At 40.7% G+C, this 24376-nt stretch overlaps 1 protein-coding gene across 1 annotated transcript in view; it reads right to left on the reverse strand.

Annotated features, from left to right (window-relative positions):
• The window catches only part of LOC127365551 (sodium/potassium-transporting ATPase subunit alpha-2), a 101614-nt gene that overhangs the window by 60818 nt on the left and 16420 nt on the right, over positions 1-24376 (reverse strand). The window contains exons 16-22 of the mRNA XM_051403727.1: positions 24105-24190; positions 23076-23191; positions 20824-20919; positions 16983-17093; positions 14313-14384; positions 12504-12648; positions 11801-11883 (exon numbers count right to left, since the gene is read on the reverse strand). Coding sequence (XP_051259687.1) covers positions 11801-11883; positions 12504-12648; positions 14313-14384; positions 16983-17093; positions 20824-20919; positions 23076-23191; positions 24105-24190 — 709 coding nt within the window. The remainder of the gene's footprint in view (positions 1-11800; positions 11884-12503; positions 12649-14312; positions 14385-16982; positions 17094-20823; positions 20920-23075; positions 23192-24104; positions 24191-24376) is intronic.

Here is a 24376-nt window from a genome sequence, read left to right on the forward strand (position 1 = left end):
TAATTATATTATTATAATTATCAAACAAACCATCAAGCTGTTGGCTACCACTCAGAGCTTTAACAACATGTTATATATACACGACTGCAGCTTGGCATTCATTTTATACTTTTTAATAATGATAATTATTTTTTACAACCAATTTAAAACACGTGAAAAATGCCTGTCACAACTTCCTGGAATTCAAGTTGATGCCTTTTATCCCAAGAAAAATCAATAATATTCAATTTACAATGAGAAAGGAGCAGGAAGCAGCAAATGATTGGGAATTTCTTACTAAATTGTTCATTACTTTTAGAGCTGAAAACATCAATCAACATCAAATTGATCCATAACTATTTTGATAATCTTTTAGTCATTTTTATTCTCCAATGTGAGAAAATGTTGCTATTTTCTTTTCTTACATTACAGAAAATAGCAATCACTTTGATGTAGCATTAGGCTTTAGAAAATAGGGACATTTTTCACATTTTACAGACATTTTATAGACTAAGGGATTTCCTTGAAAATAATTGGCTAATCAATAATAAGACTGAATAGCAGTTTATTGTAGGCCCAATTATTAACAGTTTCAACACTTCCAATATGTACAGAGTTCACAGTCACTGCAGTCTTTATATTTCAGGAGAGCTTGAAGAGGTCAGTTACATGACGGGATGTGTTGCATTGACTTGTTATTCAGGTTTGTTGGGTTGAATTATAAATAAATGATGTGCTAGTGGGTCAGCGGGCAGGTCAGAGAATAGCAAGTAAACATAATTTTATAATAAATAAAAACATCTTAAATGATTTAAACTTCATTTATGTCTTTGGAGAAACGTACTGTCACTGTCCTGAATGCGGTGTCCATTCATACACAGAGCTAAAATAAGGTTTAATGTATCATACTGTACAATCACAGGCTGCTGTGTTGGTGGTTGGTTTAGTTCAGTATGTGTGTACTCAGGTGAAGGTACAGCTGACCTACACATCCTTACTGTACAGAATAATTCATTGTTTGCTGCCTCCCAATATATTACCCAGACTCCACCACTGGACTCTGGAGATGCTGCTGACCGTTATACAGCTCTGTTCGTGGTGCAGTGGGAGGCCACTACATAAACTCATGCCGGTATAAAAAGGAGGATTGTCCTTGCAATGCCGTTCACCCTTGAATTTTTACATGACAGATGTTGTGAGGTGACCATGATGATGATGATGATGATAATAATGATGCCGCATTCAAGTAACACAGCCAAACAAGCGTATGATTGAATTCTTTTTAGTTTACAGTTATAATATTGCACAAGGTCGACCCCGTTTGCACTCCTGGGCCTCAACACATGTCTTACAGATAGTATCTGATGTTTAAAGTGGGTATTATTCTGTACTTCACTACACTTTGACACCGTTGTTTTTCTACCCTCAGCCCAGTACAGGCGATATGTGATGTACCTGAGCTCCGGTCGTGGCGTCCTCAGGCTTCTTGTCATCTCTGATCCGAAGGAAGCGGGGGAACCTCAGAGAAATGCCCTTTTCTGGATCCGCCTGAGGTCAGACAGAATCAGAGTCAGTATACAGCCACTGATGCATGTAAGCAAGTGTCCTTTGTTACTTCTACTGCATTGGAAATGGTAACTCTTTGATGTGTTAAACACACTGTTGGACTGTATGGCTTCGAAATCTATTAAATTCCGATTAGTTCAAGTTTTTAAAACATTGAATATTTAATGATTTTTTAGACCCTTTCAGTTCCAGGAGAAAAACTGTGCTATTGTCCTACTTCCATGTATCTGCTACTCAAATTCTCTCACTACAAATGTGTATGCATTGTACATTTTCTCTTTTAGAATAACTATATATACACACACAGTCTCATAACAACTTTGGCTCTGACTTCATGGTAGTCAAGGGTCAACAAATAAAATGTGAATAGTCTACAAAAGCATCACAACCAGTAAAACCATTAGCAACTATTTAGGGAACTCTTTACAGTATCTTTCCCCATTAAGGAGAATGGAATCCAACCAAACTTGTATGTTACGTGGATCGCCATCAACACACAAAGAGGGGTTACAACTGAGTTTAATAGCTCATTTTGCTTGTATGGACCAGGGCTATTGTATATACATATACACTAATCGGTTTAAGCCTTAATTAAGAGGTGAGGACTAATGTTATTTGGGTATTGTAATAGCAACACCCTAACAAAACAGTGATGACTGGTAGACAATTGGTACTGATAGTCCTGAAAATGTCCCATAAAACTTCCTTCTGAAGGTTCTTCTCAAACTTTAGACCATTGTTTCCACCAGCTATTAAAAGGAAAAGCTGCAGCTACATATTTAAAGCCATAAAGTAATCTGACAAATTACCTGTCAAAACTAACCTGACGTTTGATGATATGTAACGTGTAGATAATACTAATCCTCTTAGCCAGGGTCTCCTTTGTTTACAACAACTCATCCAGCTTACTCAAATTGAAGTGTTTAAAAGTAACGTCGTAAAATGCAATGTTTATTGACAACACCTCGCACCTTTAAAGTCAGATTTGTTTTAAATAATCCCAATAGAATACATCTATCTCAGTGCCACTTTACTTCAGCTGTTGTTAAAAGGAGAGTTGTATACTGTTATGTTATGGGAAAGACTTAATGTTCTCTGTGGGACTGTGAGTCCAGCATGCAGCGAAACCACGGGTAATAAACAAGTATCTGTTCCATTAAATCCAGCATCTTTTACAGCATTTTTAATAACTCAATTAAGAGGCACTAATTGTGACTTTTCATTGCAGGCAACAGACCATAACAAGCAGAATTTATCAGTGGAAACACATGGGGGGGGGATTAACACACTGAACTGACCATTCCCATGGCAGCATGGTAGACGGGCGACAGCGACAGGTCGGCGCACTTCACCTCCCAAACCTGCACGGCATCCAGCCAAACATCGGGCTCTGCTGATTGGTCGAAACGGTAGTAGGCACGGGGCTTCTGCAGGATGTGCTCCTACAGAACATAGTATACATATAGAATTATATTACATGTTGAATGTGTAAAAATGTATGAAATTAATTAATGTGTAACAAAAATAAACTACCACAAGTTCCAAAAACTGAGTAAATCCTCACACAGACGAGCACAATGTAAAAAAAATAGGTCAATGCATTCACAGAGAACCTGATAAAGAGACAGTGATGGAGTGGTTTTGGTTGCCCTGCTGCCTCACAATCACTTCCCAAGACACTGCACAGAGTTTCAACACTTTCTATTCAAATGATACCTACTTTACCTGAGGGGCAACATGAGAGGTGATTTCCAAACCACATTATCATACACCTACATGAAACATTTCAATAAGAAACATGTTGATATACGTGGTTCTGTTACCCGATATTCAACTCTTAAGATAAAAATTCATGCTTAGCTCAGGCCCTCCAACCAAACTGTTCCAGTAAGCAACTGTCGACTTCTAAAATATTTAATCGTGCCTTTTTAACTTCGACACAAGCAGTCATTCTGACAGCGTAGGTGTCACATTTGTACAAAATGACATCCATCTTGTTTCGGCGTAAAAACAACCATTTCAGCAAATGTGACTCTGAAACAGTGTAATGTTAACTAGACTGCCGCAGTGTCCACAGAACTGGGTCATAGTTAAGTAATGCTGGGGAAAAAAGAAGGCTCTGGCAGTAGTAGTGCTGGCTTCCTCGCACACATTATTTATACTGTAGGCATTCAAGTGACACTCTTATACAGAGTGAATTACAATGAGTGAGCTGGTAGGCGTGTAGAGTCTTATAAAAGATTCTAATGTGTAGGAGCCATTTCACCTGTATGCAAATATTTGTGTCATTTACACCAAGCACGGCATCCATCTTGAGGGCATATGTGAGGGAGAGACTTGTTTAAGGAGAGTAATTATCATCACATACAGGTGTTGCTGGGGGAAAACAGTTTTTGCAGACTTCGCAGCATTAATGGTTTTATAACATCAAATAAAAAAAACCTTGGTAGCAGCCGCTCAGTGGTCACTTAAAGCTGCAGTAAGTAACTTTTTATAAAAAAAATACTGTCACAATATTGCTGACAGTTGTACTTGAGACAGATAATCTGTGAGAAAAAAAAAATCAGGTTCCTCTGGCTCTTCTGTCCCAGAATCATGACAGTTCAACATGGTGGACAAAAACGAAAAGGATTCTTATATTCGGATGATTATACACTAATGAAAACATACCTATTAATTATTATATTATATTCCATTATATTTAATCTTCCAGGACACGTGGACCAGATTGTGAATTGGAAATTAAAAAAAGAGCAGTGGTTCATGTAGCAGAATATCCATCAGAATAGGTGGGGGAATGATCAGCGTGTCCCTTGTTATAGCAAAACACCTCGCCACCCAGAGGAGTGTGAACAGAGCCAATTGTCTCCATGTCTGAAGTCCCATCGGCCTGCAGCACTGCTACCAGAGCAACACGGCCACACCAGCAGCTCGCCTTAATTCACCATCCATCACTTTCAGATGGAGGGCTTCATTACAAAGCTGTATTGGTCTGGGGGAAAAAAAAAGGTTACACTGCCTTCTCAATCAGTGTTTCACTGCAATTCTGCACTGTGCAGCAGTTTGTACCACTGAGTCTAAACCCTTAACCTTTGAAATATTACTCTAAGGTTGATTCCAGTGTGCCCCAGGTTTGTACAGTGCATATGTTCTCACAATTAGTCCCTTTCATAAACAAATGACTGCATCTAAGTGCCTCTCTGCTCTTATTTCTGGAAAAGCAGGTCTAAATTTAGCCAATAAAGTCAACAGTGTACTTCAATGAATTGTGACTCTCACAAATGCTATCATTTTCAGAGAGCAGTTGTCAATTTCTTCAAATGCTCCTGCTCTGCTGCTCTGGAACGAACCTCTTCAAATGTAAATTGAAAAAGCAATTCATTACCCAACTTCAGAGCACGCCTGCACAGTTACACCAAATGCAGATTTGTATCGGTGAAACAGAAGTAGTTTATGATCTCGGTCCAATATTTTTCAAGAAGGGAATAAAGTCACACATTTTCAAGCAAATACAAGTATTTTAAAGCCAAAGTACTGATATTTCAGAAATTTCTTTAAGGCAATATATGGGATGTTTAGTATACTAGACATGATGTGGACAAGCCTGCGGGGGGAAAACTTATTTCCTGTAATACCCAAGCTTATTTCTATGACTTTTCTCATTTTGGCAACCTGGAGGTGTCACTTACAAAATGATTGCAATATTTGAGTATATTTTAAAAGCACATTTGCACACTAGTCATCTCATTTGGGTATGAAAATCTCAATTTATATCTGAAAAGATAGAATGAATAAAGAATGAAATGAGGAAATTATTATTTGTCGAATGAAAGCCCTCCAAAAGACCTCAGCAACACTCATTCTGGCTCTTTTACCCTCAAAAATGACCCCGATTTGGTTTAAAAAATGAAGTTCCTGTGGCTGCAGAATATTAAAAAGCTAGGTTATGAATTTAAAAAATGAAGTCTTCAATGTGGGAAAAACAAGTGCTAGTAAGTGCAACCGTCAAGCCATGCCGCTTTACCTTTAAGAACTTGTAATGCTGCTCCAGATCTTCATCCTTGAAGCCTGTCCCGATCTGCAAGAGACGAAAGGAGATAAGAAAGACACACACACACTCAGATATACACACACACATATTCCCTCATGGTGAGACAGCAGACATTTGGCAGCGAGCAGCAGAACACAGAACAGCAAGCAAATCCCCCCCATACACCACCAGCGCCTTGTCTGCCTGCTTCGCCTGAAGCGTCATGTCACCTCTCAAAAGACCTGAACCCGCTGAGACACAAGAATCACCTAGCGGGCTGACATGAACAGAAAGGGGAAGGGGAAAAAAGGCTGGTATATTATGCAAATATAGCATTTTCCAGTTCACAGATATATTCTAAAAGGTGTATTCAGCAGGTGTCCACCAGAAGCTTTATGTTTCATCAAAAGGTGTTTCATTCAACTGTGGCACCTATATGGATTCAGTTCCATCTATCTGACCAGGCCAAGTACTCTATCAAACCAACTGTGGTGTATTTTGTTAGGAGTAAGGACAGCTACTTCACATTAAATACAGAAAACTCTGCTGACAGACAGCTGTTGAGCAATGGCTTCTAGAGGAATAAACACCCGGAGTCTCACCGGATTCTGCTCTGATGTAGAGCCATTCACCGGCGGGAGGAGAGCTCAAGAGTTTACTTTTTAAACTTCAGGGATATAAAAAAAAAAAAAAGTGGATTTATCTTTACTCTCGCGCCTCAACCTGTCTGCAGAAGCGAGCCATGGAGTTGCCGACTTCCACTGTCCGGTGTACTGTAATTAGTCTCTCTTCGACCATGTTGACTGCTGACTGGAGGGGAATGTACTTTACCTCATGAACGTAAGGAGGCCAGAGGGGAATAACAGAAAGAACAGGAGTCTCCGGTGAGTTCAGTATGAACCAAGTTAGCATAGCCTTGAATCCAAACTCATTCAGAAAACAAGCATTTTACAAATTGTTTGCTTGTTGTCTCGCGGACAGACCTGACAAAGCGTGACTGGTGACTTTTATACAAATCACCATCATGATGTTGTTATTTTGGCATCCTTTTATTGCAATTAAATCAGAGCAAAAAGTTGGAATGTTGTCGCCATAGAAAATAAAAGTTAGGATTTAGGTTAGGAAATATCTGATCAAAGAAGAAGGGAACCAACAGTGAGAACTGTTACTTGACAGTTTGATAACCAATTTTACTAACACATTTTGGGTGGTAGTCAAAGTATTAACTTTCAATACTCAGCCCTACACAGAGAACAGAGAAGAAGCATTTTTAAGCGCTGCTGGAGGTTTCATTACTTGTTATCCAGGATGGATGACTTTGCACAGCGTTTTGAGCCTCTGAATCACATTTTGGCCTGTTGCTTCACGTCATCCCTGCCTCCTATTATATCAAGCTACAGGCAGAACCAATACTTGTGCTAGGAAAAAGCATAAAAAAAAGGCAAACCATGAGAAGTGAGACTGTAAAATATGGCAGGACCATAAATAAATAAATGTTGTTTAGCTCAAGTGGGATTTAGTCTGATGATTCAGCTTCTTCCACTGCCAAAGCCTTTAATATAACGCTGTGTTAGTACGAGTAATGACCAAAATATCCAATGAATGAACCATTTGTGAGTCCATGTGTTATTTATGAATTCAAAGTAATGTTGAGAGTCAAAATAACAAGCTGTTGCTGTGACCGTAATCTAATTGTCTTTTCCATTTCAATAGTGTTCCTCTTATTATCTGTGCAGGGAGTCTATGTGACCTGTGTCTGAGTGAACCTCGCAGTGGCAGCTCGGCGGCAGCGCTGCTCCTGGATCTGCTGAGGACTCATGTCTCACTCAAGGACATTTCGTATAGTTGAGATTACATTTGGGAAATGGAAATGTGGGTTAAATTCTGCTTTCAGCTACTGAAACTGAGGGTTTCTGAAGTCGAACACGTCAAGGACAACAGGATTATTTTTATGGGTTTTTGCCTTCGTTTTATGGCTGACACTGAATAGTGAAAGAGAAAAAGATGGATGACGAGCGGCACGCGGGAACTGCTGGCGCTGCAGTCACATGATACACACCCTAAACCTCTAGACAGCGTGGCGTGCCACAGACACCTTTTAAAATAGATACAACTTTTATACCATTTATATGGAGAGATTTCTTCTTTTCTTGATTACTCAAATCAGCAGTACCTTAACATTATCATGTGACCTTTCTGAACTAGTATTGTGTTTGAGTGATGCCGATCATCAAAGAATTCATCCAGAAAACTCCAAAATAGACAAAACACACATAATCTCTTGGCTCTGTCAAGTCTTTCACTGTATAAACTGATCATATTAATGAATACAATTGATTTCAATCTAGGGCTGCAAAATTAATTAAAAAAGTAAAATATTTAAATCACAGAAGCTGCAATTTTTTGATAAAGGTAAAATGTGTGACAAAACAGCTTTATAATGAAGTACTGTAGTGATACAGAGATGCCCTAGCCTCTAAATCTTGTTCTACAGAAACCGTGTTTGTTTGGTACAGAACCCAAAAGATTTTACAGCATCACGATTTCAATGAAAATTAAATTTATGATGCAAAAATGATCAATCCCCACACTGATCATGAATCATATTGCAATCACAATATCTGTCAAAATAATCGTAGTATGACTTTTTTACCATATCGTGCAGCTATATTTCAAATTATTCCAAAGTGACTAATAATTATAGGTGTCAGGAGAATGGAGCAGAGTAAAAAGTACAATATTTCTCTCTAGTGGAGGAGAAATATTAAGTCTAAAATGTAAAAACTCAAGTAAAGTACAGGTACCTTAAAACTATTGCAGGTTTCATGTACAGAAATGTAGTTGTCAGGCCAAAACTTCATTATGAAATGAACTTTTTTTTGTCTCTTATTTTTGAAGACTGCAGGTCTCTGTGTACTTTCTGAATATTACTTTAGTTGCTGTGCATGGGGGAGGTGATGTACCAAAACAACTTTAAGAACAAGGTGTAACTGCCAAGTTATCCACACACAGCTTAGATCAGTAGCAATGCCAGCCAGGACACCTCAGAATGGAAATTTGGAGACTTAATGTGGCCAAGATCTGAGCTGAAAGTGTGACTAACAAGACTTAATAAAAAAACCAGGTGTGATTGGAAGCACCAGGTCATACCGACTGACCGGTGTGACTGAATCCTTAAATTGTGCAGCTCAGTCAGCATTTGTTTAGAGCTGACGGTTTAAAAAAAATGACAACATTGTTTAAATAAATATATAAAAAAAAAAAAAAAACCTCTTACTTGGCTCCCAAACAGCAGAGCTAGCAGCTATCAAAGCAAAGGAAGATTAATATGAAAATCAATAAAGGACAAAAGGCAGAAGCTCTTCATCTGACATTTTTCACATTTCACACAGCAAGTTGTGTCTTTTGTTGTGCAATTCAAACGCAACATCCATCCTCGCCTCACTTATCCAGGATAGTCATCTCAAGAGTAAAAAAAAAAAAAAAAACATTCTCCAATGAGCTTTTATTTATAGAAGAAATATTGAGACAGAAAAAAACACTAGCACTGCCTGAAACAGTCAACACGGTAATCCAACGGGCGCTCTAACCTCCGCCGGCTCCAGTGAAGCTGCTCAGTGGCTGACAGCAGAAAGCTGCGGTTGCACCAACAAGCTCCCAGGTGTGAATGTGTGTAAGTATATGAAAGTGAAGCGGGCGGTGCTCGAAAAACTGCGTGTCCGCTGCTCACTAAATCTCTATTCCATGGATAAAGACACAAAAGTTACAGAAGGAGGAGGGGGGGGGGATGGAGATGGAAGGTTTTTGCAGGACAGAGAAGATACAGAATGTATGCACTGTGGTGAAGTCACACTCTAGCACAAACACACAAATGTAAGTACACACTAGTGGTCACGCATGCTCCAATACATGCTTACCACTTATCCTAAGATGCACCAGTCACGCCTCTGCACACACTTGTAGACATGAAAATATTTTCCTCCAACTCAGATTTGAGGGGGAAAATGACAGTTCAAAAGCACACACGTGCACACGCACACACACGCACAGACTAAATAAAACAAACGCACACAGAAAACACTCAGCAGAACATAAAAACACCCTGCAACACATACACATTATAAAACAGACGTGAACAGAAAGCACTATATAGCTCCTTAATACAAAGCAAGAGCTGCATTTTGCACAAAAGAGAAACAAGTTGACAAAACAAAACACTGTTACACTATGCCATCTTATAGCTGAAAACTGTTCACACTATTAACCCATTTTTTTTTTATCAGTTTAGTCTCCCAAAAGGTCACATGTTTAAATACATAAACTGCCAGAGGGCAAAATTCAATTACAGATTAACATTTTGAACTTTGGGATTCAACCGTTTCCTGAAACGTTCAGGCCAGACATATAAAAGCTGTTTCTCTGGAGATGTTTAATTCGGGTCCTTTCGGCTCCAGAAATGCACTGCTTTTTAAAAACGTGTGCACTATTCCCTAGCTGTGAATGACAGCACGTAGGTTAGCGTGAACTGTTCTTATATTTGATAATGCAGCCGCATCAAAGAACACCTTCATCCAAAAGATACAGTACAGGTAACAATGAAATACACTAAAAAGTGACATGTCTGTTTGAACGGCCCTGTGGTTTTCAGAGAATGAGAGTACAGGGTAAAGGGGAAAAGTCTGAAGACTCCAGCAACACTTGTCGTATAAATAACAAAACTATGCAGATGAAGGCCGCAAGCAGAAATGTGTTGGTCTCACAATAAAGCCGTTTGTATGATAGTGCAAGTGTAGCTTTAGGTTTGGTTAGAGCTATTTTTTCTTCATTTTAGTTTATGTAGGTGTGGATCTGCTTGCAACAAGGTAAATTAATTTCATTATGTTAGAGACTGGTAAGCTCAACTATTCTGAAAACTAAAACATTAAACATGAAAATCTTGTTTGCACATTTTATGCTTCAGGAGAAATAATAGAGGAAATTTTCTTCTGTCTGTCTGTTTTCATTAAAATATCTACAATGAAAGAAACTCTGAGCCCTGTATTGTGAATCATATAAAACTGTGTGTTAGATGTATTTATGTAAAACACGCACTGTATAGACACACACCTTGCATACGGACTGGAACTCCTCGTTGTCTTCGTCGTAGCAGGCCAGCAGGAAGCCCCCATAGGTACCCGTCCTCTTGCCTTTCCCCATGTAGGCGCCAATCACACACAGGTCCACCGTGTCGCCCACCCCGTCCAGGTAGTCCTTCTTCAGCTGAGGGGAGGACAACAGCGTGAGAGAGATATTATCGTATGAACAAAAATTGCATCTCAGTATTAACAAAATTAGATCAGTTATGACTCTTGAAAAGGTACTTATCTTCTTTGCATGAATGAAATGCCAGAGGTCACAATTAAATGTCGTGTATTAACAATGTGAAGTGAAAGATCTAAACTGCAGCCTGAAAATGCTGACAAGCAATTAGTCTTAAAAATGCTCTTGTCCTCCAAAAATCAGAAATCAATGTATAAAAACATTTAAACTGATTTAAAAGATCATATTATTTGTATTTTGCACTAAATGAACGTTGCGTACGGCCATATTCAGACTCAAGTGTTGTGGCTGTTTGTTTATTTATGCTTTAGGATAATGTATTATTTCTCGCGTTCACCGGTGTTCTCACTATGGCCGCGCTCTTGCTCTCTCATTCCCCGTCTTTTAAGCTTGACCACAGCTGTGTCTGTCTCCCTTTCAATCAAACAAATAGCCACAAACCAAAGGCAGCTTTCTTCGTTATCCTTATTTTACAGCACTGACTGTAAAACCAGACAAACACGTTGAAGCCGGGTACCTGAGAAAGAATACAACTGGGAGCGTATTATAGCGTTGGTCAATGAGCTCTGTCTGGATATCGCCTGCATCTGTGCTATTTCAGGCTGACTGTGCAGCAGTTTGACGCGTCTGATCGCCGGATTGGCCACAGCACCGTGACGTCTGGTTGCGTTTCTTCAAAAGTTGATTCCGTTTCAACTTCTCCACTTTGCGTTTTTTTTACGGCCTACTGCTGCAGCCTAAATGCACTACCCCTGGTTTTCGCCGCAGCGCCTGATTTAGTCTGAATCTAAGTGTGTGCTCATTTCTGTGTTTGTGTCATAAGAGAACAATTGGGTTTATGAACAGTGTGTTATGCGAGTTCTAACTGTGTCACACACACACACACACACACACACACCCACACACCTTGAGCCAGTTATGAGAGCGCTTGGCTATTTCATAGGTGGCATCCTTCTCCAGAGTCTTCACCATCAGGCCCTCACAGGAGTCTAGACACACAGACACACATTAATACACCAAAACACGATTCTAGTTGTGCAGAAAGGAAATTAACAGATTATCTTTCAGATACATGGAAGGTCTTTGTCTCCTTCTGAGACACACACAAAAACACACAGACAAAAAGGTTCAGGATAAAAAGAGAGACAGTAGACAAGGACACACACACACAATACACATGGGGAAATACATGTCTATGTTCTTTCTCAGATACAGAGTCAGAGAGACACACACACACCACAGAAAACCCAATTACATAACCCACAGGTTTAGGTTGCACACACACTCTGACAAACACACGTTAATAGGTCCAACAGGCCAAACAAAGAGACAGGAGGGAGGGAAATAGTACACAACTACTACTACACACACACACCCTCCACACAATTTACACATGAAGGTTTACACATGAAGGTATCAGGCAAAGTAACAAATGAAATGAAACTCACGTGCAACACACCCACACACAAAAAAGGTTCAAGACACACAGGGACAGCAGGCAGGGAAACAAGTGCACAGTGAGTACACACCCACAAAGTCTAATACAAAACAAGTAAGAAAGTCTCTCTCTGTCTTACACAAACACACAGACACACGAGAACACACACACCTCGGACAGACTGCTCCAGGAACTCGGCGATGGTGTCGGTGTTGTCGGAGTCGATGGATCGGGCGAAGACAAACTCTCCCTCTACCTCGGAGAAGCTTTCTTTCAGCAGAGCCCGACGCCGACACAACGGCTGTCGCACCAGGGACTACACACACACACACACACACACACACACACACACACACACACACGTTACAAATGGAAAAACTGTGTATCATTACAACCATTTCCTCTTCATAGCTTGGAGCCTTACAATGACAAGGATGAAATGCCATCTCAACTAGCTACCCACACAAACAGTCTCAGAGTATACTCACAGATACACAGTCACGACAGCTTTGGACACACATACAAACACCCACGCACAAACGAGTACACACACAGTCTTAAACCTGCAGAACACACACAGTCTTGGTTGCACACACTCATTATGAGCAAGTTTCCAACCACCTACTGTAGTTTTGGGGGCATTAAGAATTTGTGCATTATAATAAATTAAATGGCCACAAATTCTCATAAACATTGCAAAGCAAGTGTAAGACTCGAAAAACACCTATATATTTATAAAAAGGGACACTGAAAGTGTTCTCATGTAATAATGATGTTGCAGGACTTGTTTCCTTTTATTATTTGTATTTCTTAATTGGTAGCAAAACAGATGTCTGAAAAATATTACTGTCAGCCTTGGAAAAAGTAAAAAATCATGTAATGTGTGTTGTATTTGAAGAATGTTAACTCCTCTGATTTTCAACCTGCCACATTCCCAAAAAACAGTACCAAGGACATGACCTTGGCGTCCTCAGTGGTTGTTACAGTCCTGCTAGCATCCCCTAATACTTTAGTGTTGATGGGGGGGGAGCACGAAGAGCCCTCGACAGGCCGACAACAGAGTTAGCAGTAACAAGGACTGCAGTGCACAGGGAATTGGAGAGTGAGAATTTGTAGAAAAGGAAATGATTAAAAATAAATAAATGAATTAAAAAAGGGCAACAGACCAAAAAAAGACAGAAAGTATGTGTGTACAGAGACAAATTAATTCATAACATTTACATAAATGCCATATTAGGTAGGAAGCAGCAATGAAATGGCACAACTTCAGTCTCTGGCGCTCTTAATTCTGTAATTTTGTTTCTGTCCACTTGGGAAAACTCACATCATTGGCTGATTTTAACAGTCAATGATTTGCATTTTCTTTGGCTGACTTTTAGGAAATTAGCTTCAAAATTGTGTATTATTTGTTTGGAATCATACACTCTCTCAATCCCACAATTTACACACGACCACCATTTGACACAGCGTCAAAGTGTCTGTGTCTCTCTCTCTGTGTCTCTCTCTCTGTCTGTCTCTCTGTGTCTCTCTGTCTGTCTCTCTGTCTGTCTCTCTGTCTGTCTGTCTCTCTGTCACACACACACACACACACACACACACACACACACACACACACACACACACACACACACACACACACACACACACACACACACACACACACACACACACACACACACACACACACACACACACACACACACACACACACACACACACACACAATCTCAGACAGACACACACACTCAGACATACTCCGCTGGAATTACAATGAGCATTACAATCATTATCTAGTTACGGCCTCCAGTAGCAACGGCATTGGCATTCAGGGACGTTGTTGGCATCTCAGCGGGGTGACGGGCACGCGGACACGCGCACAAACAATGAACATGCACACACTCACGCCAGTTTTAAATGACAACGGGGAGTGTTGAGCGAGATCTCTGGGTAATATTTTTCCTCATCAGCACCAGGCCTTACCTCGCCGTTGAGATACAGCAGGTCAAAGGCGTACACACACACTTGGACTTTGATCTCTGAGGCATCCACGTCCTGTAGGGAGGCATCAACACACACAAAAACATTTTAATATTTTTCCCTTGACAAAAATATGCAAATAGATGCATCTTATTCACAAATCGCTACATCCAACCTTGGGACTTGTTACAAAGAGCTCTTTGATTCCTCTCCTGTTCATCTTGAAAGTTAACCGCCTTCCCCTTCCTGTTTCCCCTCTAACTTTAAAGAGCATCGCACCTCCTCGTCGTCTTCCTCCCTCTCGTCCTGCACCTTGACTCACTTCTCTCACCTCTTCTGTTTCTCCACCGACTTCTACTCTCACCTGTCTTGCACCTCATCCTGTTTATTCTACTCTTGTTTACTCCTGTCAGTCTCCACTCTGCCTTATTACAGCATTTCCACCATGGCTGTGCTATAAAATTCCAGGACTTCTCCATAACCGTGTCGAAGCAATATTGAATTCCAAGACTGTGTTGCACCAGATATTCGTTAATCCATTCCTATGGATTACTACTACCTTCTTTGAGCTACTAGATAGTTTCCTACTAGTGATTTACATTATCAGAACCATTCAAACTTGTTAGAGTTTTTTTTTACCCCTAGTAGCTCTACAGAGCATTGTTGTTTGAGTGGGTTATGTTATTCACCAATGGTTGTATTCTACTCCACTGAGAAACACAGCATTACACCAACAAAGGCAGGGAAGAAGAAGACTGCTTGCAAGTATACATGGATGTCAACAATGCAGGTTTCAAAATGTTTTTTTCAAAATGTACTCAATACATTTCTTAGGTTTAAAGGATGCACACAGTACATTTTGGAGGCGGGGACTCTCTAAAAACTCGGTTTTCAGGATGTAGCAGTGCTCGCTTCAGCAAGCTCGGTGACCTTCTTAGCCCGTGTTAAGTGCCCGTTCATGAGTTGTCCACGAGTGTGTGTGTTACAATATTTTAGTACAAATAAAGTTGGAAGTACTACTACTACTACCTCTGGCAATAGAAGTGAGAAAGGTTCATGCTTTATATAACCTGCATTCACCTCTGTAAGAAGGCAGAAAGGGAAACCCTAAATTATTTTGGTTTGATGAAAATGTGAAGCTGGATTGAGTGTCAAAGTATGGGCTGGTTTTATTCATACATACCTAGACTGAATAATACACATCCAATATGAGATGAGATTATTTGATGCATGTCAAGTATGAAGGCACACAGAATAAACTATTCATGTTTTCCTATTTTGTGTATTTGGTCTCACACCTATGAACATGGAAATTGGCTTTCTTGTAAGCCTGTTTCTATTGATGTGAGATACTATATTGATATCAGAATATAAACCCCCAAACGGTTTGTTGTCGGACATAATTTACCAATCCTTTGTAATGTAAGGGTAATCTTTTTATTTATTTATATATGCACATTGTGCACAAAAGGCCATTGTATAAGATTGTGTCATTTGAGGTGTGGCTTCCTATTTTTGTAAAATGCAATCTAAAATATTTCATCAAGCGTCAATTAAGAGATGCCGATCAGATGTTATACCATCTCTTTCGCTCTCCACTCTCAACCTGTATTAGCAAGCCCACGTTAGCTTTGTCAGTTGGTTCCGTTACCTAGGTAACAGTTACTGGATGTAAATATCTAACAACTAATCCCTGTGCAAGAAATAGTTTTTGTGGAGCAACCAGTTTGAATTAAGTACATCTCTACTTAGTAAACATGTTATAACTAGGCTGCGTTTGGACATACAAACAGCTGCAACTGGCTCTCTCGGTTCTTTAAGAGAACATCCAAAATGAAAACTTCTGTGACCATCGGTAAAGGGATGTGATCAGGAATACAAAATAAAATGCCTTTGCCTTTTCAAAACCTGAAGGATTTGTCTCCTGATTTATCCCCTCTTCTCCTTCATTCTCCTTTTCACTCCCTCATTACTTTCCCCTCCGCCTATTAAGGATGTTTAATTAGTCCGTATCGGGTTTCATCTCCTCATCATCTGAAATATTTCATTTCAGCAAGAACGCTCATGGTAGTAAAGCAGTGGAGATGTTGTTACAAAAACGCCAGAAGCGCAGTACAATCAGTTTGTGCATCAAACCATCATTACAAATAATCATGATTTCATAGTGGCGGTAACAGCATCTAGCAAAAAATCATCAGGATAATCATTTTCAGCCATTTTCATCATCATGTTCTCCATATCTGCACTCTCATTTCTCCTTTCCTAATTTACAAAGAGGTCATCATGCATAGAAAAAGACAAGGTTTCCCTCTAATGTGATTGGTGTAGTGGAAAGAGGCCGTTACTCTGATCAAAACTGAAAAACACCGCGCTGACATTTGCAATCTCACACACCCTCCTCTCTCCTCGATCCATTTGACTCTTCTGTCTCGTACTTATCAATCTCCCCCTCTTTCTGTCTGCTCTTTCTCCGTCCATCTCCCTCCGTCTGCCGGATCATTTCACTCCATTATCTTCCTCTCCTCTACCTTTTGGTCTTTATTTCTGTCTTGTTTTCTCTTTTCAACCTTTCCACTTCTTCCTCTCTCATCATTTCCTACTTTCTACCCTTTTAACACCCACAGCATTTCATTCATTCTTCTCCCACTTTAATATAGTCCTCTCCATCCTTACCTTTCTCTTACGGGTGGTGAGGACCTGGAAGGGCTGGATCTGTTTCTTCTCACGATCCCAGGCCACCGCCTCCGAGTCCAGGACGCAGGATACCACAGAGTCCTTCTTCACCTTTTGAAAGAAATAATGAAGACACAGCAAAAGGGAATAAATGAATAAAGAGATAAGAGATTATACTTTAGTCAGTAGAGAGATGAGGCTTGAGATGATGTTATTTGCCAATCTGCATATAAGCCACATCTGCTGTTGCAATCAGGGGATTGGTCTGGGAGTTTTATTGAAGTAAACATAAACTTGGGAGATTTTAAAAGGCATGGATACAAGCAATCAAATTTAAGTCACGTTGGGGTTTTTTAAGGACCTACTGCTGCCCTCAATTTGTTACAAATGCTTTGCAAGTCAACACATTAACATTTTATTCCCACACTATATTAATCGCTACTCTTGAACAGGCATGTCTATTGCTACCATCTCTTCTATTCAACCAGTTACCAAATCGTTAAACCACTCTTTTGGTCGGATGCCCACGTTGTGTAAAAAAACATTTTGCAGTTTGCTTCTTATACTTTACTTCTGCATTAACTAAAAGGCTTTGGCGACAGACCCCAGACTCCCCATGCAGGAAAAAACTCTAACAGGGTTTAGGCTGGGTATAAACCACCTATGGGCAGATTGTATAGACTATCACTACTGATTTTCTAGATCAGACAGAGTGGCTGCTAATTATCTGAAGCACCAAATCCTGTGTGTGAAGCTTAGGGATGTTAATCTCCTGCGTCCTGGTCGATTTGGGGCCACCAGGATGCTTTATATTTACAACTTGAACCAGATTGAGAGCAGAGCAGCGAGCGATATCTGAAAGCTGATCAAAGAGAGCCACAGTTAAGAGCAAGAGCCACATTAGAGTTAACAGGTTGTTTGGAAACTCAATCAAATATATCACATATAACCAGTTCTACTCGTAAGGTCATTAGGCTAAGTAATACATTAACTACCAATTAATGTATTTGTATTAATATTAATGTGTTAATGCATTAATATTAATTCACAATTAGAAGCATTAAGGCAGTATGGTAGCTTCGGGAGAATTAGTTTGCCCTCATTAATATGCAAAATAATGCAGCAAGGTGCTGTAAAATCTAATCAGACCATCTTCTCTATGCAGTGTTGGTGTGAAGTTTCACTCAGGCATTGTTCATTACTGTGTTCATGAAAATGTGTCGACACACACAGCCATGACAACGTAATGTCGGGGCTAAGAATGCAAATTTTTGTTTAAGCAATCTCTTTCATCAGTTGTCTGCCATGTTAATGATCAGCAATCGATTTCCTTGATGAAAGCTTCATTCAGACAAGTGACGTGGGCTATTTTTACAGCACAATCGTGGTAAATTAGATGTAATAAATTAAGAGTCACACATTAAATAAACACAAGAAAATTATTCCTAGCTGAAATTAAATAAAATGAAAAAATGGCATCATTTAAAAACGGGTGAGTCTTCCTCACTGCATGCAAATGAAGCATCAACACCCAAACTTTTCATTCTGTTTGACTGTTTCTTTCACAGAAAAACCTTAGAGTTTAAGAAGAGGGTAATGGTGAGAAAGAAAGGCAAGAGACAGCAAAGGAGAGAGATAGACAAAGACAAGTTCTACAGGTTAAGGAGTGTAGAGAGAATGCAGAGATGGGAGAGGAGCAAGAGAGAAAAGACAGCAAAAAGAAAAGGGTTTGAAAGGGAGGGAGATGTGTGGAAAAAGAGTACAAAAGAAAAATGGTGAGAAGGTGAGAAGAGAATAAAGAGGAAGCAAAAACAAAAAAAAGGTGAGAGAAGACACCAGTCAGGAGCATCGACAGGCAATGGAGAAAAAGAGCGAGAGAGAATATGTAAGTGGCGTAGACGGTGAGAGGGGAAGGGTATAAGAAGCAGAGAGGGAGACCAAAAAGGTAAAATTGCAGACAGGCTGAATCAAAGTGCTGAAAAAAGATGAGAGGAAGAGAGAGAGACAAGAATGAATAAGACAAGAGTGAGAAGAGAGGAGAAAGAGAGGTGAAAGGAGAGCAGCGAGAAGTGAGGGACCGAACAGGTACCATCAAGAAATAATGAAGAAGAAAGGGGAGAGCAGTGATAAGACGGAGAGACATGAGAAAGCGGCAGGTGGACAGACGGAGTAATAAGGTGAGAGTGAGAGACAAAGAGCCATGTAGCTTTTAAAGTTCTGGGAGGACAAAAGGAGCAAAAAACGGAGAACTGAACATCAGTGCGAGAGAAACGTGAGAGGGCAGATGTTATGTGCAATGATGTGATACACGTGTGAGAGAGGAAAGATGTAATAGTTCACACAAACTGCAGTATGAGCATCTCTACAATCTCACTACGACTGTTTCCTCTTTCACCATTCCCCCCCTGCAACATTTCCAAGAACAACTTTTCTTCAAACTATGGTACGACCAAGCTAACTTGATGGCAAATATATTGTATTTCCTGTGGCTACTTCACAATAAAAGCCTCCCGCTGGTTTGCAGGTGGAAAGTTATGGTGTATTTTTTTATGTTTCTATTAGGAAGAAGATAGAGTTGACATGAAATGAGATGAGGGTCCGTAGCAGGTCATACATTTAATAGTCGGTGTGCGTACGCTCCGTGCAGACATCTTCATACCGCCAATTTGTTGTGCGGACAGTGACTACACTATGGGGGAACCAGCCAGGAAGACAACCTCTAAGTGGACTTTTGGAAAAAGTATAAACAGAGCTACTTCGTGTCTGCAGCTGCCTGTCCATACATCTGTTTGGGAGTATATTCAGTGTGCACTAAGGATAGGTCTGTCCTGAGAAACTGCATGCATACTAGAAAAATCGAAACACCATCTATTTTTGTTTTGTCAAACGATCATTTGGGTGAATTTTTTCTAACTGATTGAGACATACGGTGATTCTTGCACCTCTTTTGAAGCAGATACAGAGTAAAATTCAGTGCAACAGAAGTGCACCTATTTCTTCTTATAAACTCTAAGTATGTCTAAATAAATTCTAGCAAAGGACTAGTTAGTCAAAAGCTCTGACTATTCTGAGAATTGATCAGATTCATTAACTTGCCCTAATAGACCAGATGGGAATTTCTTTTAATATTATTGACATTTCAATAACAGTTGGGTACTCAGAAAAGGTCTTGAAAACAACAACAGTGAAATGAGATAGGAGAGAGTGGAGACATCATTGCAGCTCCTTCCTAAAGCAGAAAAACACACACAGCAGGTGTTGAGGTAGTGAGCGAGCTCAGATAACCCCAGGCCAACTGCCAAAGCTTCAGGTAGTGGTGATCTCTTTCTTTCTCCCCATGCAAGCAGAACTGCGCTAATTTGGCAAGCCAACCCACAGCTGCAATCTTAACTTTAACGACCGGTGTTTTTAACAACCGTCAGAGAGATAAAGTTTCACGACAAGCTGGTTTAAAATATCCATCCTTAGCAGACACCTCTCTAAATTAAAAAAAAAAGAGAGAGCGATTTAATGGCCAGTGGTAGCTCTTGGTGACTGAATGGGAACACAAAGGACAAGGAAGGGTAGAGACAAGCAAAAGAACAAATAAACTTTTAAGGTTTCAGGTTTCAAACAGACAGACAGACCGAGGCAGAGAGGAGGAGTGGGCAGAAGGATGAGTGATAGGATGAGAAAAAGAGGCAAAATGAAAGACAGATGGAGCGAGATAAATGTGTGCAGTTGTTATCCGCACGCCTGTAAAAGCCCTCATTTGACAATCACAGCTCAGGCTGACTCTCCTCTCTCTCTCTCGCTCTCCCAGGGGCTGAGCCGCAGCGCTCTGTGTGTTCAAGTGTTTTACCTTGGGAATGCGAGAGATGATATCAGGGTATTTGGTGGTGTTGTCTTCCTGGTTGCGGCTGAATATTCGAACCTCGCCACTCTCCAGAATGTGAATCTGTGGGGGGAAATAAAAACAAACACAATACAATGAATAACACAGAGCAAAGAAAGAGCTCAGATTTGATGATTAGGTCTGATAGATGGATGTGTGACTCAATATGTTGGCGAGTTTACTATGTGTAATGGGCTCTAACAGCTTTAACACACAACATAAACTCACCAAATGTCAAGAAAGGAAAGACACAACACCTGTTCTCTGCATTAAACAGAAAAATACATCCGTACACCTTCAAAATTCAAGAGTCTCTCTTATACTGAACTAAGACCTTGTTAAACAATGTGAAACACACTCCATTCGAACAGAATAAAACTCGCCAAACCGTCTTTATTCATCTTTACACTGTTCCAATAATCACCAACTCTGGTATCGAACCATCTGACAGAATTAGATGTGAAAATATTCTGTCTCTACTTCGCTTCCTCTCCTAAGCCCCTGACCTCCCTCGCTCCTCTACCGCGCTTCATGCCTCTCCTCTCCTGGCCTGGGTTGTTCCTGCTGTGTGCCCATCTTTCTCTGGAGTTAGAGTCTTCATTGGAGCCTCTCCGAATCACCTCGTTACTGTATTCCCTGTTGTCAAACTAGTCGAAAGAAACTACTTATTCACCACAGTTAGATGTGAAAATATTCTGGCTCTACAGCTGTTTTTCCTCTCGCTCGTTCTCCGGCTCAGTGTGCGTACTGCACCGCTGAACGTCTATCACAGAGCGGCTCTCAGTCTTCAGATGCAGACCGTTAAATTAACTAAATAAAATGACAAGAAAACAACAACAGGCGATGGATACATTCGTCCAATCGCCCAACCCTACCATGTAACACTGGTCGTCAGCATCTTGTTGTCAGTCTTGCCCTGTTATCTTCTGCTATTCCTTTCCTTGCATGGAGTGTCTTTCTTTAAATATTTGTCCTTTCTTAATGTGGACTGTAGTCAACTACCATCTGATTTGCAGTCGTCTTATTCATTCATTGCCATCTTGTACCGTCTAGTGCGCAACATTTGTTGACACGTTCCATCCAGGGTCTGTCTTTAACACTTTGCCAGGGACGACAAACAACTTTTGCTGATTTACATTTTTCTTTTCCTTTCTACTGATCAATGAGCGTCGCCTCTGATAAATAAACCTATAAAATACAAAGAAACACCCACGCTCACTTACTTGACTGATTATACGGGACACACAGGTCCATGAATATATACACAGTTATTTTGATTCATCAAATGCCACACTCGCAGAGACACACTTTCTTATGGCTATTCACACACACACACACACACACACACACACACACACACACACACACACACACACACACACACACACACACACACACACACACACACACACACACACACACACACACACACACACACACACACACACACACACACACACACACACACAGAGGGAGTGTTTAACTGAGTGGCGTATCATGGGTCCCTCTGCTGGCCGTTCGAGGTAATGTTCACTGCAGTGAGACCACAGTGAGAGAGAGAGCGAGGGAAGAGGACGTCATGTGGCTCGCTCGCTCGCTCCGTCTCCATCCTCTCTCTCTGTTTCTGTTTCTCTCTCTGCTCATCTCTCTTCTTCTCAGTTCAAAGGCACTTTATTGGCATGACTGTCCAAAATTAACAATACAGCTTGAGGGGTTTACATTACAATCTCTCTCTTGCTGGTCTCTTCATGTCTCTCTCTCTCTCAAAATTTCCTCATCCCCACTGCTTTCTCCCCTTGTGTCTTCGTTTTTCGTCTCCCTCTCCCCCTTTTATTAGTCTCGCCTTCACTGTCTCCAGCCTCTTTTCTCACCTCTCTCCATCTCCCACCACCCCTCCTCCTCCTCCTCTCCTTTAGTCCACAATGGGAGAAGTAGCTTGCTCTGCCTACAGGCCCAGGGCAAAAGCAGCACTACTGTTTATCTTAAAAGAATAGACACAGGCACACATACATACACACACACACTGTACCAAAACACCATGCATATGAGCACACAGTGAAGTTAACACATAGCGAGACCCAGAACAGCAATACCTCACATTCAAAGAACACAGCCGAAAGGTATATGCATACTAAATTCAGAAGGCATATGTTCGGTGCCAAACGCAAGACAAACAGTTGCACTCTGTCACTTTGCCATCATCATGCACACAAACACACCTGTGCTCGCTCTCCATCGTATTTGTACTCGCAAGTGAACGTCGCCTCGTCAAACTTCTTCATCACCTCGCCGACACCCTTGGTGGGGTGAGCCAACATGGGTCTCAGCGGTACGCCTGGGATAAGAAAGGTGGTGGGAGAGTTTGGGGTAAGTAAACAGCAGACACCAAAAGCGACCAAAACAAACAAACAAAGAAAAAAAATGCATATAGTCATGCATTTTTCATGAATCATAAATAGCTGAGAATCTAATTGTGAGTTAGTCGAGAAGAAGTTTGCCACTTTCACATGTGTGGATAGCAGGAGGGGTGGGGCTGTCGCTAACAGGCCTGCAGGTTATGGTAACGAGGCAGATCTGTGAAATCAGCTTCACTGACACATTTCCACATGACACATCGGCATCACACCCACAACTACTTCTATGACAAAACCACAGTTGAAATTAGTTTGTTTGTATTCTCATTTGGCTGTAATATGAAAGTTCTCAGACTCAGTTCCCCCCTTGGGCTGTGCTGCTAAGTTGAACTTAAAAAGAAGCAGGGGAGTGATATAATGAAAATACATGAAAAAAAAAAAAAATTCCTTTAATAGCAGCTTAAAGACCCAGATATGACAAGGACAGTAACGGTTTGACCAAACTGGCCGGTGCTAGCCAGAAATTCACCAGTCCCTTCAACTCCCCTGCATTTAAGAACAAAACAGCCCTCTGAATAACGATTGTTTACCAGCCAAAATAGCTGCTAGGATTTGTCTAACTGACCAACAAGAGCCAATTTAGTTTCCCAATTTAGTGGCGTTCAGATGGCGGCTGGTATTAATTTCCTACCTTGGTGCCAAGGCTCCTTATCACAAATAGCTTGACAACAGTGTAATTGGGAGCTAATCCTTAGTTTAGTAGTATCTTTTATCTTTCTGTGATAAATGACTCAACTAAAATAACTGACTCCCCTCCACTGAACAGATCAATAAACAGACACCGGTCACTGTTCTTGATCTCATAGCCTGTCTGCATCCTGATTGGCTGCTTACCTGGAGTGAGCTTGCAGTGATTGGGAAGCTGGTCTATGCCCTCTTTTAGCAGAACCGGGATAATAACGTCATAATTGGGCATCTCGCTGGACGGTGGAGCGTGGGGAGTAAGTGGGAGATGAGGCAGGGTGTTGGGGAAGAAAAACAAAAAAGAACAAAAATCAATATCATCCAAAATTAAAGTGAGTAGAATGAGTGAGGCGGAATGAGGGACGGGGCTTAAGGGGGATGAGGCATTGTAGTGGTGCCGAGGAGAGACTGCAAAGTGAAAG

Source organism: Dicentrarchus labrax, unplaced genomic scaffold (genome assembly GCF_905237075.1).
Source record: "Dicentrarchus labrax unplaced genomic scaffold, dlabrax2021, whole genome shotgun sequence".
Classification (NCBI taxonomy): Eukaryota; Metazoa; Chordata; class Actinopteri; family Moronidae; genus Dicentrarchus; species Dicentrarchus labrax.